This window comes from Octopus sinensis, linkage group LG3 (assembly GCF_006345805.1).
Source record: "Octopus sinensis linkage group LG3, ASM634580v1, whole genome shotgun sequence".
NCBI lineage: Eukaryota > Metazoa > Mollusca > Cephalopoda > Octopoda > Octopodidae > Octopus > Octopus sinensis.
This window is the reverse complement of record NC_042999.1, coordinates 166,621,570-166,641,216: the sequence shown is the minus strand read 5'-3', so window position 1 is coordinate 166,641,216 and position 19,647 is coordinate 166,621,570. Positions and strand designations below refer to the sequence as shown.

At 37.1% G+C, this 19,647-nt stretch overlaps 1 protein-coding gene across 2 annotated transcripts in view; it reads right to left on the bottom strand.

The window, feature by feature from the left end:
• LOC115209737 (coiled-coil domain-containing protein 60-like) overlaps positions 1-19,647 on the bottom strand; it is a 65,841-nt gene that overhangs the window by 23,994 nt on the left and 22,200 nt on the right. For both annotated transcript variants that reach the window (XM_036501604.1, XM_029778242.2), the window contains exons 4-11: positions 15,649-15,741; positions 14,091-14,164; positions 11,141-11,210; positions 8,504-8,631; positions 4,894-5,070; positions 3,833-3,937; positions 3,659-3,743; positions 228-438 (exon numbers count right to left, since the gene is read on the bottom strand). In XM_036501604.1, the coding sequence (XP_036357497.1) occupies positions 228-438; positions 3,659-3,743; positions 3,833-3,937; positions 4,894-5,070; positions 8,504-8,631; positions 11,141-11,210; positions 14,091-14,164; positions 15,649-15,741 (943 nt within the window). The remainder of the gene's footprint in view (positions 1-227; positions 439-3,658; positions 3,744-3,832; positions 3,938-4,893; positions 5,071-8,503; positions 8,632-11,140; positions 11,211-14,090; positions 14,165-15,648; positions 15,742-19,647) is intronic.

Below are 19,647 nucleotides of genomic sequence, written 5' to 3'. Positions count from 1 at the left end.
TACAAAGTAACAGAATACTTTCATCTTACTATTTGACTAGATTATCGTAACTGCCACATTGGTATGTAAGTGCCAAAGGGCACTTACCATGGATTTGATTCAGTTGCTTGAAAATACTTAGAAACACTTCATAATAGAATTACCTGAACAATCTAAAATATTTAAAGAATAAAACATTTCAACACCAAAAATAAAGAAGCATCAAATGAAAATTACAAATGACTTACATGATACCGAGCTATTATCTTCATTTAACATTTCAAGACAATCTTCAGTAAGACTAGATTCCGTTCGATAAGATGGACTAGCAACTTCTTGAGATTGATGAATTGGTGTTGTACTTACACTTAACCCTGTAGTATATGAACTCCGCCGACTACTTGAGCGACGTGTCATATAGCCATATTGCTTCCGGCCAGATGCCAATTTATAACAGGCCTATAAAATAATTTACATTAAAGGTGTTATTCTTCAAGCTCAATGGTAAAGTTTTAAAGAATTTAAATTGGTGTTATGAAAGGAATTATACTCATCAGAACATTAAGTTTATAGTTTATGACTAAAAATTTAAATGCAAGACTCTTTCTACTCATACTCAGACAATGTTTTCTATTACTCCACACTATAAACTATTCAAGGTAAACACTGTGTCGGTCTCACTGGTATTTGAGGGTCTGCAGAAACTATATGTACAGCTCTTTCCTCAAGAACAAGTCAATGAAAGAAAATCAAAAATCAAAAAAACCCAGATTTGATGATAACTCATTACATAGACACAGGAGTGGCTGTGTGGTAATTAGCTTGCTAACCAACCACATGGTTCCGGGTTCAGTTCCACTGCGTGGCATCTTGGGCAAGTGTCTTCTGCTATAGCCTCAGACCGACCAATGCCTTGTGAGTGGATTTGGTAGACGGAAACTGAAAGAAGCCCATCGTATATATGTATATATATGTGTGTGTTTGTGTGTCTCTGTGTGTCCCCCTAGCATTGCTTGACAACCGATGCTGGTGTGTTTATGTCTCCGTTACTTAGCGGTTCGGCAAAAGAGACCGATAGAATAAGTACTGGGCTTACAAAAGAATAAGTCCCGGGGTCAAGTTGCTCGATTAAAGGCGGTGCTTCAGCATGGCCACAGTCGAATGACTGAAACAAGTAAAAGAGTAAGAAGAGAGAAAGTATGTTCAACAGCTAAGTGATTGAAAATTTAAACAAAAACTCCTTAAAATTAATTTTAAAACTCCAACCAAAGTCCTTTCTGGAATAAACAAAAGGAAAAAAAGAGTGAGGAGAAGGTACAAATTCAAAATAGTAATTCATGATGAAATAAAAACCTGTGAACAAAGACAACAGAGGCCAATTGAACTAAGATAAACATTTACAAAACTGCAACAAAATGGAGTCTTAAGAGAAGACATTTCATACAAATATTGGTAAATAACATACTTCAAGAGAAAGATCTTTAAATTATCTGACTGGTTGCAAAAGAGAGGTGTTAGATCAGTGTTTCTCAACCATTTTTTACTTACGGACCCCTTTGATTCCTATTTTACTTATATCTACCTTCCTACCTATTCTATGTTTTAAAAATCCTATCATATTTTTATAATTAAATATAATTAAAAATTATATATAAAAAAATCGTTAAAATATTTTGTGTATAGAAGAAATATAATCTATTCATTGCACGTAAATTTTAATAACAAAATCTTATGTGGACTCCAAGGGCCATACAGACCCCAGTTGAGAAACACTGGGTTAGATTGAATGTCGATTGATAAAAGTAATCAGATATTTAGCAGTTTTAAACTAGGATTTTTTTCTTTACCATTTTGTCAGGAAGGGAAGTACAGCATTAAGGGCACTTTACTTTTTCAAGGCTTCCAAGACTGATGGGAAGAATAGAGGAAGTTATCCTTAAACCAGAGATCGATCTGAATGCTTGCATTTTCAATAGAGTGAGCTCTTGCAAAAAATAGGAGCAGATAGTGGTGTGAAAGGAGGTAACAGACTAAGTCTACCAGCTAAACTGAAACGATATAAAAGTTTCAATTAAAATACATTTGTTCTAAAATCATACAGAAGAGTAGCTAATGTATTATTTCACAGCAAAACAGATAATGGCACTCATGCTTAATACAGCATGTAGTGATGCTGCTGTGTAAGGTTCAGCACGCATGTAGCCACCGGAAGTCTTCCCCATGCGCATGTGCGGGAAACTGACCCCTAAAACACCGTCCACTCACTCACTCTCTCTGGCTCCAAAAGCCCTCGTGAACAGACGTGCATTAGCAGTCTCTGAGAACTACGCACTGACTTAGCAGCAGACCACATCGAATCACTTCGACAAACCAACAAGAAGCAGTACAACAGATTTGGCTGTCGGTTCCCCTCAGAAATACGTACACCAGATCTACACCATCACGAGTAATAAACAACATTTGCTGTCTTTCCCAGATAACCTGACTTCGTCTGTTATATCTAACTAAATTGAATGTGACGGGATCGGATCGGACACCCCTCCAGTGATACCGATTCCAGATCCTGTTACAAGCATAAATATTGGTTAAAAAATCAAACAATATATATTGAATTTCCTTGTTAAACTTATTCTGTATCAATTCAATATGTGACATAATTTGTATTTTACTTCTAAAAATAATAATTACACTATATAAAAGTCTAACCATTATTTGCAAGCGAGTTTGTACAATGCTTTTGCTAATTATTTTAGGTGGCTGTGTAGTTATGAACAGACATAGACACCCTCTCAGTCTCTCACTTTAACCGAATGGAATATTGAAGATGTGTCAGCTGGAGGACAGTGAAGGCAGCATCAGTACTTGGCTGTTATTCATTTTTCAGTCGAATAAACCGAAGCAACGTGAGAACAATTTGCCTTGCTCTGGGAGACAATTCATCACCCAACCCTGGAGTCAAACCTACAACATTATGTTCACAAACTCAACACCTTCACCATTAAACTATGTGCCTTCACACCCACTATGTACTTCAACAAAAATAAAAGAGTATACATATATATGTGGTAAAACATAGTACTGCATCAGTTTCACCTGGCAACTCATGCAAAGACTGCAAAGACATGGAAACCAGAAAGAAACTGGGAGAAGTGCTAGACTAAGAACATCTGGCACCAGACATTCAAAGAGAACCTCAAATGTATTGGGTCTAGTTAGGCAGAAGTAGGAACACTGTAAGAGATTGACTATGCATGAAGAAGCTTGAAGCCTTGTGCATCGCACAGTAAGGGTGGACCTCAAGTTTAAGTAACATGTATTCTAGAAAAAAAAAAGATATTTACAATTATTATCATCAACACATACATCTTACTTTAAACCCTTTCATGTGTTCATCATTCATATATATGTGCACGCATGTACACACACACACACACACACACAAGATTACTTTCACCAACAAAATTTTTAAATGTATATATATTTCAAATTATTTGACATATCTATGATGTAAAAGAATGAGTTTCTTAGATTTGAAAATTTTCTCACTTTGTTTTACTGAAAGCAATTATCCTTTTTTCTAAAAAACAATCAAGGCAATTTTGTTTGTCTAATATAAACAACATAAATATAATAAGCAACAATCAATAAAAATTTAAGAGAGAACAAGTTTTTAACCAACGTTTCCAATGATTCCAGAAGTGTTGAAGTAATCTAATCTTTGTTTCTGAAATTTCTTTAAGAATATCTTTGATCCACCAATATCCCTGAAATATATAGGGTGATATAAGCAATGAATTCTTTATTAATATATTTCTATTTTCTTAACCAGAAATAATTATGGCTATTTACTTACTCTATATTCCAAGAAGAATGGATGTGATTCATAGAATGATTTGAATCATTGCTGGAAGCTTCCAATAGCCAATGGAGAGCACATAGCTGTCGGAATAAAGAGTCCCTGCAATAAAAAGACAATAATGTAAATGGCTATAGAGTAAAAGATGAATGCTTCACTAACAATATGATAATAAGTCTTTATCTAAGAGTAAAGCTACAACTATATTCTTCAGATATACATGAATGAGTGTTGTATGCATCTGGATGGAGGTTGTACAAGATCAACTAGCAGCAAGGTGCAAAGGCTTAGTTATAGTAGAAAAAGCAGAGTGAGGAGACAGCTCTTCTATAAGCCAGAGGTTGGAGCGTGGTAGTGAGTAATTCCATGATAATCAATCACATGACCTTTTCTGGATGCCAACTAAGATGCTCATGTATGCAGCAACAGTACCATTCCAGATATAGGAAGTATATTCCATTAAAGGACTTTCTTGATTTTCATATAGAGCTAACTGCTGAAGCATGTTCTAGCTCAAAAGAGCAAATCTTTGGACCCTGGTTTTTATTATGCTGTGGATGTGAGATAGTCAGGAATAAACACTAGTGACTGTGAGGTTTAGCATTTTTAATTTTAAAGCATTTTAAAAGTTTCAGTTGCATGTTATCATGATTTGAGAAAGTGTGACACAAGTATATTTTCTTGAAGAGGACATAATTAATACAAACCAATGGAGAATATTTTTTGAGATATCTGTTCATGAAGGTGATGTATGTCTAATGTGAGATGTCTAGGTTGCAAGTGAATGTTGCCTGTATGCAGAAAGTCAAGGATCAGTAAAGAGTGGTATCATTTGCATAGGAGGAAATTGTTCTTAGTGGTAACAGTAGATAGGTCTTTGATATACAGGAGGAATTTCAGGTCCCACTACAGTTAATAGTGTGGTTCAGAAACCCTCATCAACATACAAATGCATTGGTGAGATCTGACAAGAAACTTTTGTTCTAAGAGATGAGAGATGGATGAAACCCAAGTCACAAATTAAAATATTAAATTGTAATAATGCAACAGATACAAACCCATTTATATTGCTAACACAATGAGCTATATTGTTATGTTGTGGTGTATATGGTCTAGCATGAATTGATTTTTTCCTGTTTGAAGGGTACTCAGTAATTGTGGGTTTCTTATCACTGGAGCTATTGTTCATTGATGAGGAACTTTCAGACACTATTGATTTGGTTCCATCTAAGTCACTGAAAAAAAAACAATAATAAAATGATATATGTTGTTTCACACATATTTACTTACAAAATCCAAAAGCATTGAAGTCAGGACCAATTGTAATGAAGGCAATATACTTGAGAAGAAACTTTGCAGGGAATTTGAATTAAATTGCCATAAAAAAAAACCATTGAATTAAAAGTATTAAACATACTGAATAAGGATTTTAGACAAATAAATAGGCACCGGAGTGGCTGTGTGGTAAGTAGCTTGCTAACCAACCACATGGTTCTGGGTTCAGTCCCACTGCATGGCATCTTGGGCAAGTGTCTTCCACTATAGCCTCGGGCCGACCAATGCCTTGTGAGTGGATTTGGTAGACGGAAACTGAAAGAAGCCTGTCGTATATATGTATATATATATATATATGTATGTGTGTTTGTGTGTCTGTGTTTGTCCCCCTAGCATTGCTTGACAACCGATGCTGGTGTGTTTATGTCCCCGTCACTTAGCGGTTCGGCAAAAGAGACCGATAGAATAAGTACTGGGCTTACAAAGAATAAGTCCCGGGGTCGATTTGCTCGACTAAAGGCGGTGCTCCAGCATGGCCGCAGTCAAATGACTGAAACGAGTAAAAGAGTAAAGAGTAAATGTTAATAATAAGTAGTTTTCACATATGCTAAGTTATGCTACCTCATTTGTCATGGTTACAGTTTTATTATCATCAAGACTCACAATAAACAAAGAAATATTTTATCTTTATATTTGAGGATGGTCATTCTTTTTTTTTTTTTTATTTTACTAATTAATTACATGCATTATACACTTGTTCTTCATCTCAGCTTTGAAGCTGAAGTGAAGAACTTGCATATAGTGCAAGAGGTTAACTGGCAAAAAAAATAGGACCATCCACAAATATAACATTTTCATATCCGAGCGTGGCCGTCGGCCAGCCTCGTCTGGCACCTGTGTCGGTGGCACATAAAAAACACCATCCGAGCGTGGCCGTCCGCCAGCCCCGTCTGGCACCTGTGTCGGTGGCACATAAAAAACACCATCCGAGCGTGGCCGTCGCCAGCCCCGTCTGGCACCTGTGTCGGTGGCACATAAAAAAACCATCCGAGCGTGGCCGTCGGCCAGCCTCGTCTGGCACCTGTGTCGGTGGCACATAAAAAACACCATCCGAGCGTGGCCGTCAGCCAGCCTCGTCTGGCACCTGTGTCGGTGGCACATAAAAAACACCATCCGAGCGTGGCCGTCCGCCAGCCCCGTCTGGCACCTGTGTCGGTGACACATAAGAAAACACCATCCGAGCGTGGCCGTCAGCCAGCCTCGTCTGGCACCTGTGTCGGTGGCACATAAAAAACACCATCCGAGCGTGGCCGTCCGCCAGCCCCGTCTGGCACCTGTGTCGGTGGCACATAAGAAAACACCATCCGAGCATGGCCGTCAGCCAGCCTCGTCTGGCACCTGTGTCGGTGGCACATAAAAAACACCATCCGAGCGTGGCCGTCTGCCAGCCTCGTCTGGCACCTGTGTCGGTGGCACATAAAATCACCCACTACACTCTCGGAGTGGTTGGCGTTAGGAAGGGCATCCAGCTGTAGAAACACTGCCAGATCTGACTGGCCTGGTGCAGCCTTCGGGCTTGCCAGACCCCAGTTGAACCGTCCAACCCATGCTAGCATGGAAAGCGGACGTTAAACGATGATGATGATGATGATGATTTTTAATTAGAAAAAATAAGAATATTTTTAGAAATAAATTACATTGGAATAACCAAAAACAGTAGTCATATTAATCAAAGACAGTCAATAACATTAATTAGGTACAAAATTCAAATTGAAAATTGTTATCAAAACATCCATTCTAAGCCTATATTTCTCCCTCTTTGTATTTAAATCTATCTCTATAGACAGTAATTCGTAGAGTTGCTAAAGTGTAGGACAAAATGCCAGACAGTATTTGTTCTGGTTGTGTGTGCTATAAATTCAAATCCCAAACAAGATCAACTTGTCTTTCATCATTTCAGGGTGTTCAAAATAAAGGACCAGTTCAGAAAAGTGGATTAGTGACATTTTTAGAATGTTAGGCGAGGTGCTTTGCAGTATTTGTTCAGCTCTTTTTATTCTGAATTCTTGGGTCATAGACTTAATCCATTGCTCAGTTTTGCACTACCACCTGGTTCTTGGGTGCATTTAGCAGAGTTCACTCAGTTGCAAGCATTTGGATCAGGTTTCCAGTTCATGGATAACTACCTTCCCACCCTCTTTAGCCTCAGAGACTAACAAAAATGGGATCAAAGGCACAACTTTTTCTTCCCTGACTAAACAGTAGAAAGAAAAAAATTAGGTTACCTAAACAGTAGCATTTAGAACTAGATGTTTGTAAATTTAAATGAAATATAGTGTAACAGATTGTTCTTACTGGAGAAATCAGCCTTAGAGCTGGATGCTCTTCCTGTTGCTAAACACTCAGCTATGAAGCAAGAAGGGTTATGCACTTTCATCATGGTTGGAAATTGCAATTAACTGAAAATGCTGATGTAGTAAGTCAGTCCCTTACTCCTTAACATGATTACATAAATTCATGCTATTGGCTCACTTGAGGGTTTTTCTTTAGTTCATTTTATTATTAACATTTACTCTTTACTCTTTTACTTGTTTCAGTCATTTGACTGCGGCCATGCTGGAGCACCGCCTTTAGTTGAGCAAATTGACCCCGGGACTTATTCTTTGTAAGCCCAGTACTTATTCTATCGGTCTCTTTTGCCGAACTGCTAAGTGACGGGGACGTAAACACACCAGCATCGGTTGTCAAGCAATGCTAGGGACACACACACACACACATACACATATATACGACAGGCTTCTTTCAGTTTCCGTCTACCAAATCCACTCACAAGGCATTGGTCGGCCCGGGGCTATAGCAGAAGACACTTGCCCAAGATGCCACGCAGTGGGACTGAACCCAGAACCATGTGGTTGGTTAGCAAGCTACTTACCACACAGCCACTCCTGCGCCTATGTTTGTTAGCCTAGAAAGGCATTTCACATCATCTCACACTTAAATGCTTTTTATATTTTTATTTTTGTTTCTTCAGTCAGATAAAGATGGAACAAATTGTGTTCAAAACCAAATAAGATTTGGATTCATTTGTTGTTGATGTTGCTTAGAATCAGGTCAGTTGATCGAGCAACTGTATATAATCAAATGCATTCTTTCAATGACCAATTCATTTCTTTTGAGTGTATCCTTCATTATTTTTTTTCTCTGTTTATTGAGATAATTTGTACTTTTACATTACAATGATCTTCTTTCAACAGTTATCTCCTTGAGAAAAAAAGCAAAAAAAAAATAAATAAATAAATCCAATAAACAAGTTATGATTAAAAGTTGTCAGTTTATTGATTACATGACAGATAAAGAACAGACAAAGTAATTAAAAATGAAATTGTTTCTTACTTCTGTGAGTCGTTAGATTCATTATCAGATTCTATGCCGCTCTCATCACTGCTGTCAGACATAGGATTTCTCCATTGTAATCGAACCTTCTCTTTTCTCTTTCTCTCTTCATCTTCAACTGCCTTTTTCTGTCAAAACCAGAACATTCTTTATATCACACAAGTGGTACTTAATGATTCATTCATTCGTTTTGTGAATCAGTAAACACACAGCTAGGGAGAGGATTACAAAAGAAGTGGTAGAGTCAAGCAAGATCTTACACAAGTTTTATGCATGATGCTTGAAAGTTATTCAACAAAGTATGAGTTAATCCCTCAAACCAGCAATCTCTCTCTCTCTCTTCCTGCTGGATAAAACCCTTCTTATTTCTCCCTATTGACTTTGGGTGACTGATCTCCAATTTTTTGTAAAACTTTCAATTCTTGAGTATATGCAGATGTTGAAGTACATATTTAGCAGGTGACTAACAGGCATTGCAGTATAGCTTACCTCTGATCCTAAAGGGTTGCAGTCAGTGGCGGACTGGTCAAGTTGCCAGCTGATGACTAGTGGGCCCCTACGCCATTAGAATCCATATATGGGGACTCATGTTAATATCTAAGGAGCCCATCCCCTCAAGTTTGAGAATTTTTTTATTCACTTCTGGAAGAATGCATTAATTATTTCAGCCTGGCTGTGTTTGTAGAAAGAATACTTTTAACAAAGAAAAAAATTAAATGATAGTATTGTAGTTGTGGCTGGGCCCCCTTAGTCTCCTGGCAACCAATATTTTTAGTCCCAGTCCGCCAATGGTTGCAGTTAAACCTTGGTTTTAATTCCACTGATTCAGTAACAATGATCACAAAAGTTATTAAAAGTCATATGAGGAGTTTGGGACACAACAGTACTATACAAGCCCCTTGCACGTTGGGTTACACATCAGCAGTTGGTAAAAATCAACTCCAATATTTTAAAGTATCAATATTTAATTTTATTAAGGCAACAAGCTGGCAGAAACGTTAGCACGCCAAGCAAAATGCTTAGCGGTATTTCATCTGTCTTTACGTTCTGAGTTCAAATTCTACCAAGGTCAGCTTTGCCTTTCATCCTTTTGGGGTTGATAAATTAAGTACCAGTTGCATACTGGGAGTCGATCTAATCGACTGGCTTCCTCCCTACAAAATTTCAGGCCTTGTGCCTAGAGTAGAAAAGAATATTTAATTTTATTGACTTTGGAAGAATAAATGGGAAAGTTGATTTTGACAAGATCTGAATTAGAAAAGTAAGAGCTAATAGAAATACCACAAGACATTGTGGTATTTGTCCAACGCTTTAATAAATACGCATTGGTTCTTGAATGGAAGTATATAAGTGCACTGCAGATTGTTAAAAATATAATTTCAGACTTTAGAAAATGCACACTCATGCTCTGAGGGTCTTGAAAAACAAGTTATTCATAATTTTGTTAGGCACAAATATGATTAATGAAACAAGATATGCATTAGTTATTCTATATTTTTACTAAATCTTTAACTTTAAAATAGTTTTTTTTTTTTTTTGAATTTCCATGAAATGTGTGCCAATAATTTTTTTAATTTTATTTTCAGTGCACCATGGAATCAAGAAAAGATTGAAAATTACTGCTCTAACAACTTTTCCGAACCTGTGTGAGGAAATGAATTAAACACTGCAAACTAGTAAAATATTATTCACTAATTTGCAAATGTAAATGATGAAAATAAACAACACTAAATGTCACATTTATCAAATTATTTTTTATTAATTTATTAAATTAGGCGCAGGAGTGGCTGTGTGGTAAGTAGCTTGTCTACCAACCACATGGTTCCGGGTTCAGTCCCACTGCGTGGCACCTTGGGCAAGTGTCTTCTACTATAGCCTCGGGCCGACCAAAGCCTTGTGAGTGGATTTGGTAGACGGAAACTGAAAGAAGCCAGTCGTATATATGTATATATATATGCGTGTTTGTGTCTGTGTTTGTCCCCTAGCATTGCTTGACAACCGATGCTGGTGTATTTACGTCCCCGTTACTTAGCGGTTCGGCAAAAGAGACCGATAGAATAAGTACTGGGCTTACAAAAGAATAAGTCCCGGGGTCGAGTTGCTCGATTAAAGGCGGTGCTTCAGCATGGCCGCAGTCAAATGACTGAAACAAGTAAAAGAGTAAAGAGTAAGAGACCTTTAACATAAGAATTATTCTACCATCATTGTTCATAGCCTTTCAAGAAGGTGCATTTCAAATAATATTGACTAGCTGCTAATAACAATAGCTTATTCACTTATGTAAAGTATTGTTAATTTAGACCATACAGTAAAACTCGGAATCAGCAGGCTTCACTTCTAACTTGTTTAACATATCTAAGTAATTATAGATTAATCCATAAATTAATCATGTAGTATAAAGAAATATTACAAATTTTTTATGTAAACTTTTATAGCATTGAGTAACTATATTAGTTTACATGAAAAATGTTAATCACTCTTCCTTTCTTTATAAAAACAGATTAAATTAAATCAATGAAATTTTATAATTTGTCAGCTTTAAATTAGTGCTACTATGTTAAGAAATAGAATTTTAAAAAATAGAAAAAGCTCAGGAAATTTCATTTCTAAAGCACAGTCAGTTGATACAATACATACCTTTTTGTGTTCTGTTTCTTTTATCATAACAAAAAGATCTCTTCCAAGACTTACATTACGCACCAGAACCCTGAAAACAGCAATATATGCAATTGACCTACTCATTCATTTTACAACTGCTTTTTCACATTGTTTCTTGTTGGTGTTTAGCCCTAGGGCACCCTTGACCAAATAGACCTATAATCAAAGGTAATCCAAAGGTAGTCCGAATATGACAATCCATCATTTTATATATCAAAACTAACATTTATTTAAGGTGGCAGGAGTGTGATTTGATAGAGATTTTGCTGCTGTTTCTAGCAAGTCAAGTGACTGCTTAAAGGTTTCTTCACTTGCTTGTTTTCATGATAGTACAAGTCAGATGAGAGCAGAAGAGGGCCAAGCTAAAAAGAAAGCTACCTATTACTATTCATTCCCACATTATGATCATAAAATATTGTTGCCTTCCCATTCATTTTACTGTAATATTTCTATTCGGATATATGTTGAGTGGAGTGTTGGAAGCAACAGGTTGTATTGTGTCATCAGCACCATGAGGTAGCCATGGCCACGGCACTAAACTCTCAATGGCTACTACACTAGAAATAAGTAGTTATCACTTGTGGTAGCACTGTTAAAGTAGCCAATGTTTTGTTAATCTACAGGGTTGTTCAACTTTTCTTATGGTTATAACTTGAAAAGGGATAAGGCAATAAGAGTACCTCTGCTAGAAACAACAGTTAAATCTCAAATATCTATCAAATCACCCTACTTTCAATGAAGGACCTATAGGGTGATGTGGTCTGAGATAAAACTGTCTGAAAATGGAAGAGGATCATGCATGGAAAGTGTATGATCATAGGTCTGTTCAATCAGAGTTGACATGGAATCAACAACAAAAACTGAAGGTTCTATTAACCCTAGATATACAACATAACGGTGGTGCATCAACATGGCCGCAGCTCTGAGCTGAAACTAGAGAAAAAAAGAAAAAAAACATAAAGGTGAAATGTTCAGTGATAGCCCTATTAAGCCATGGTCAGATAATAGATAAAAAGTGGAGGCGTGTGGCTTAGTGGTAAGGGTGTTGGACTCACAATTGTAAGATTGTGGTTTTGATTCCTGGATCAGATGATGCATTATTTTCTTGAGCAAAAACACTTCACATTGGTCCAGTCCACTCAAATGTAGAAATGAATACCACTAGTGGAAGCACATCACTTAGTGATTATAGTGTTGGATTCATGATCGTAAGATTGTGGCTTCAATCCCTGGACCAGTCCATTGTATTCTTGAGCAAAACACTTTGTTTCACATTGCTCCAGTTCACTCAGCTGTAGAAATGAGTTTAACCTGGAGAGGGATGGGCTCCACCAGCCTTTCTTACCCTAGATATGCTGCAAGGCTGAAGCACCCCAACAACCTTCAAGGTGTTAAGGAACTTCCCAATTGTCAATTACCAGATAAATACTCACAACCTGGTGTTTCTAGTTTGGGCTGTGAGTAGGTAAACCTATGTATCATATCCAGCTACAAACAGCTGTTGACCTTTGTACAAGATACCATAGTAGTGTACTGCTTTCATATTTGGGCTGCATTCAACAGAGTCATATGCCAAACAGGAAAACATTTACTCACTAACACTCCACCAACATCTTATCTGTTGTCAAGCTGCGTATTTGTTATAGCAACATTACAATAGTCTATGTTTCCCCCAGGACTCGCTGACTCTATACCACCTTTAGCTTGTCATATATTTCACCACCCACTCTTTTATACACACACACATGCACACACCTGCTATATATCTCTCTCCATAGACTCTACTCCTAAAGTGTTGCTTAACAACAAGAATAAATGAAATCAAAATATATTACATTGAACTCTTCTTCTGCAAGTTTTCTTTAAGTGTACAAATAAATAAATCTTTCAATGAGATTTATATTCAATTTTCAAAGTGTCAAACTGCTTTTGTTCACACAGAGAAAATATCAAAAACTAGGGTTACATTTTGAAATCAAAAGAAGTGCAAACATGGCCAAGTGGTCAAGAAGATTACTTTGCAACCATGTAGTTTTGAGTTCAGTCTCAATATGAGACATCTTGAGCAAGTGTCTTCTACCATAGCCCAGGGCCAACTAATGCCAACTAAGTAAATTCAATATATGGAAACTGTGTTGAAGCCCAGTGTGCATGCATGTATAAATGAGTGTAAGTAAACAAATATACATATTGATATACATATGTACAATGCAGAAATACCCTTGGTTGGTGTCAGGGAATGACAACAAAACCATCAGGAGTAAGGGACCCCTAACTGTTATCACAACATTCTTCTAGGAGAGGGACACTCTGATGTAACACTTGCAGTTTCCCCATGATTACTGGCCATCTCATTTCAGCCTGTCACTTGGAACTAATCATGGAGACTCAGAGTGGCACTTGTATTGTACAAGCGTTTATCACTCTAATCCAATGACGTACACATCTCTTTAATGTCACTTTTTCTTCATCATTCCATCTACTGAAAGTCCTACAGCAATGGAAAACTGGCAACACGTGCAGGCTTAGCTAGTTAGAAGCACACAGTAAGTTACAACATTCATCATCTGTCACCTCTGCTCCAAACCATGAAAATCTGCACCAGGACTGAATAATCATCTGGGAGGTCATGGATGGAAAATCAGAAATATTCTTGACAATAAGGAGACAGCAATCATTTGTCAAGATGGAGTAATCACTATGTCTATGTGTATCTTTGTGTTTGTGTTTCTCTCATCACCTCACAACTGGGATTGTTTTGTTTACATCCTTGTTACTTAGCAGCTCAGCAAAAGAAAAGACAACAATACAATAAATCTCAAGTTTTAAAACAAATATTGAAGCTTATTTGATATGACAAGGTGGTGCCCCAGTATGGCCACAGTCCAATGACTGAAAAAAGTAGAAGAGTAACAGATTATGGAATTACCTGCCATTAGATATTGCTTTGTTAAGTGTATTGAGCTGTTTCTTACTTCTCAGATTTATCATTTTAGTAACAGCCTGCATAAAAAAAAAGCATTACAATATAAAATAACAGTTGCTTTTGGAAAGATACAAGGCTTCACATTTTGGGGAAAGAATATACGAGATCTTGTAACATTCGTGTCTTTCACAAGGGTATTACTTACAAGAGTGAAGTGAAATGGTTTGATTAGAAAACCAAAGCCAAGTAACACTGTGCTTACATCTTGCTCAGTTATATAAAATACTGAATTCTGTTGACTGACCACAACTCCTTACAGTTATGATATAAATAAGATAACTTAATGTTCATAACTTTTTTGAAGAGTTATCTGAAGAGGTCAGGTGATATGGTTTCAAAAGGAAAACCATAACCATATTGATGACTTAGCTCTCCAGTAAGTGTAAGTCTTGTAGAGTGTCAATAACTATTGGATGCTGAAGAAGTTTCTGGCCCTGAAGAAGGGCCAATCATTGGGATGCAGTCCTAGTGATGTGCTTGTTAGGAGAAATCCTCAAAGGTAGAGAAGCCCAACATGTGGAATGGTTGTGAAGTTTCTCGTTGCATGCGGCCCATGACTAAGCAGGGTGGAGTACAATGAGCTTTTCCTGTCATTGAAATGGATTCTTAAAGTTAAAATATTGAATAATTTTTTTCTTGCCAATCATTAATTAATGGGGGAATTTTATTGTTTCCTATTTATATACTGAAAAATTCATGCTTCAAGCAAATTTAAGATCTTACTGAGATTAAAGGGTTATTTGTATAAACTCATAGTTTCTCATCAGAAACCACCAAAAATCTTTATATATAAAAGAGAAGTTGTGTGTCTGTCTCCTACGATTTAGATTCCTAATTACTCCCACATTTTGCGGTGCAGTTTAACCAAAACCGGGTATCTTATAGTCGTGATTCATATCGAGCCCTTCTGGGTATTAGCGCGCGTCTACGATGAGTCTACGATTTAAAAAAAAATTTAACATAATTTTTTTTCCTATTATATAAGGGAAGTAACTCTCTAAAAATGTCTACAATGAGTCAACGATTTAAAAAAAAATTTACCATAATTTTTTTTTCCATTTTTAATGCATTTTTTTGCTATAACTCTCTAAAAATGCTTATATAGTTATTTCTCTTACAAACCCGAGCAACGCCGGGCGATACTGCTAGTATATAATAAAGCAAATACATAAAAATCAATAGCAGTTATGTGTTGATTCTAAAAAGACAATCAATCGCCATTTCTGCCGATCCAGTCTTAGCTAAAAAAAACCAAAAGGGACTTCTATAAACTGACATTGATACTTTATTCATTGGTAACTAGCTTTGAAAAAAAGGGGACAGAGATTTTGAAAAGGAGAAAGTGATCATTGTCAGAAACATCAAAATAAAAGCAAAAAAGTGATTCAATAAAAAAACAATACTTCAATTTTAAAAAATGCATTAATTACTCCTCAATAAAATAACTGTTATTGAAAAGTAGTTGAACCTTCTTACTCAAGGGATCAGTTTCCCTACTTACATAAGAACGGGATGGAGGCCGCTCATACTGGAGCTGCTGTTTGTTGTCTTTTTTCTCATTGTCAGTTTGGTTAGTATTCTTCTTGTTAACATCCTAAAAGCAATTTAATTCACTTTTTAAAATATTTTCTAAAAAATCATTACTATCAAAATAAAAATGAATGATAAACATTTAGCTTATACTAAAATTGTTCTCTAGCACTTTGAATGGAAAAAAAAACAAATTCTGCTTCTCTAGTAATAATTTTTTCAAAAGATCATAATGTTCCTGCTTGTTAAATTGCGGGTTTAGGTCAAAACCTGACACTTTAACTCTCTAACTGAGTATAAATCAATATTTTAATTAATAGACTTAACAGACTTAATATCAAAATGTAAAGTATAGGCGCAGGAGTGGCTGTGTGGTAAGTAGCTTGTCTACCAACCGCATGGTTCCGGGTTCAGTCCCACTGCGTGGCACCTTGGCTAAGTGTCTTCTACTATAGCCTCGGGCCGACCAAAGCCTTGTGAGTGGATTTGGTAGACGGAAACTGAAAGAAGCCCGTCGTATATATATATATATATATATGCGTGTGTGTGTTTGTGTGTCTGTGTTTGTCCCCTAGCATTGCTTAACAACCGATGCTGGTGTGTTTATGTCACCGTCACTTAGCGGTTTGGCAAAAGAGACCGATAGAATAAGTACTGGGCTTACAAAAGAATAAGTCCCGGGGTCAAGTTGATCGATTAAAGGCGGTGCTCCAGCATGGCCGCAGTCAAATGACTGAAACAAGTAAAATAGTAAAATAGTAAAGAGAGTATTGTAATTTAGAATATTCTGTGGTGTGATGGACAGATTGATGAAATGTCAGCTTTAGAGTCCATCCCTGATAAATAAGTCATACACTGCAGCATTATTTGACAAGTAAGAAAGCGAGTTAAAAAACGAACATATGAAAGAAAACAACGTAGTGCTAGATTAATTGTAAACTGTGTAGGTAGCTTTTTGAAAGTAGATATTGGATTATCTCAGAACAGAATAAACGAATGACTGACACTTTAACTATTTGTAAGATCAAATAAATACAATCATCATCATCATCATTGTTTAACGTCCGTTTTCCGCGCTAACATGGGTTGGACGGTTCGACCGGGGTCTTGGAAGCCAGGGGCTGCACCAGGCTCCAGTCTGATCTGGCAGTGTTTCTACAGCTGGATGCCCTTCCTAACACCAACCACTCCGCGAGTGTAGTGGGTGCTTTTTACGTGCCACCTGCACAGGTGCCAGGGGGGGTCCGGCATTGGCCACGATCGGTTGGAGCTTTTAACGTGCCACCGGCACGGAAGCCAGCCAAGGCGGCGCTGGCAACGGCCACGTTCGGATGGTGCTTTTTATGTGCCACCAGCACAGGAGCCAGTTGGGGCAGTGCTGGCATCGGCCACGTTTGGATGGTGCTTTTTATGTGCCACTGGCACAGAAGCCAGTCGAGTCGGCGCTGGCTACGGCCACGTTCGGATGGTGCTTTTTATGTGCCACCAGCACAGGTATCACAACTAATATTTCCATTGATATTTATTTCAATGTTCATGTACTTGACTCAACAGGTCTCCTCAAGCACAGTGGGACGTTCTGGGATCCAGGGTACTTTGAATGGGCAGGGGCTATGCGGAACTGGTGCAGGAAGCAGCCTGGGTCTTTGCAGTCACAGCATACAGCAAAAAAAAAATATTAAAAAATAACAAAATATTTCATAGAAAAAACTGTGATAGAAAAAGAAACTGTACACTGTATTGTCTGGCCAAACTGTTGGAACATCAGCCCAACATTTGAAAGATCAACAGTTAACATCCCGCTTCTAGTGATAGTTAACCAGTATCTTTGAAACACAATGTAGCATCAGTAATGATATGTGTAGAGAACTTTTAATAATCTGACAATAAATGGCTGTTAATAACCTAGCTATAAATGGCCCAAACTGCTTACTCTCTTTTACTTGTTTCAGTCATTTGACTGCGGCCATGCAGGAGCACCGCCTTTAGTCGAGTAAATCGACCCCAGGACTTATTCTTTGTAAGCCCAGTACTTATTCTATCGGTCTCTTTTGCCGAACCGCTAAGTAACGGGGACGTAAACACACCAGCATCGGTTGTCAAGCAATGCTAGGGGGACAAACACACACACATACACATATATATATATACATATATACGACAGGCTTCTTTCAGTTTCCGTCTACCAAATCCACTCACAAGGCATTGGTCGGCCCGGGGCTATAGCAGAAGACACTTGCCCAAGATGCCACACAGTGGGACTGAACCCAGAACCATGTGGTTGGTTAGCAAGCTACTTACCACACAGCCACTCCTGCTTGTTGTAAATAACTAACATAGTAAGATATACAGTCAAGAAGGCTACATGCATTGAAGGCTACATGTATTGAAGAAATACTTCAACAAAATCCAATTCTTCTTGACTTATAAAAGAGCAAATGTTTTTATTTTAAACTTTCAATCTTTCTGATTTTGAAATTTGGTTTGCAAGATTCTATTCTGTATCTTAGGAGGATCATTACACTAATAATAAACACATGCATTGGTTCTTTTTCACTTCTTTATTATTTGTTAATTTGTTTACTATTTAACTAACTAATTGATTGTTTCATTAATCATTCAGTAAATCAATCAATGAGTTATGTTTGTCAATGCCCTTTCATTGACATTTGTGACCTCTTAAATGACCTGCACTCTCTTCACCAGGTCAATTTCAAGTCTGTCTCTTTCAGTCTTTTCAAATATAAAGCCCTATAATTTTAATGGCATCAAGTATCCCTTTACTATATAAAGTAGTAGTTTAACCCTGGACATTTATAGGCCTTCTATAAGGCACAAGTGCTAACCTGCTACGGAATCAAATACTAAATGTAAATTTGAAATAGTTTAACTGCTACAAACATTCTCATCTGCATCTACAAAGGATATTCAACAGACTGGCAAACTTTTACTCACCCATTAGTCCACAAACCAACTAGGTAGCCTCTATGTCACCATTTCACCTACTAGAAACATCAACTAAATCTCCCTCAAACCACAACCTATCATCTTAATAAAAGACACATTTGGGAATATATTATGGGATACATATTCCTGAAAAAAAGACAGAATCATCATCTCTTGAATGCCTTTGAGTATATATCCACTTAAATAGAGCCAACTTGAGGGCTAAATCATAATCATCACCACCACTAAGCTTACCAATGCGTTGTACAAACCCTTTGTCTCTTCTACCACTACTAAAATGGTTCCTGTTCCCCTCAACAAGAAACATCTTACAACTACTATTCGAATTTTAATGTACCTGCCTCTTATAATTTCTGCTGTGTCTCACCTAACTGAACCATATGTTAAATAATTTTCCCAATCCCTTAATCTTCTGATGCCATTTTAAAAATTTCCTTATAGTCATCATCCTGCAGAAGAAGCTAACCATTAGCAGCATTAACCTTACCCATCTAGAGAAAACCTTCAAAGGCCATAGGCAATGCTATCTTCTTTGGACTGAATAATAAAAAATAATAATGCTTCCTACAACAAGGGGGGGGGGGTTGCTGAAAAGTATCTGGCCAAACCTTCCAAGTTCTTTTAGAGGGCCTAGAAAAACTGAAGGACTGCAGCAATAAGTGTGTGAATCTGAGACGGGAATATGTTGAATAAAATCATAATTAACTGATCCTGCGGTATTTTCTTTTACCCAAAGCCAGGAACTTTTCAGCCTCACCCCCTCATACATGAAGTAAGAGAACAATGGTAGAATAAATGAGAACTTCAGAGTGCTTAGGTAAAACTTGTCACTGACTGTCTTTTAGGAAAGAAGAGACATCTTTCAAGCACTTAATCCTTTGGTGACCATATTTCTGTTGAGATGCTCTGTGTTTCTTTCAATTAATTTCAAATATAACAAAGAATTTAGTAAAATAACTTAGTTATCATTTAGCTAGTGTTAGGAACATAAATTGTGACTAAA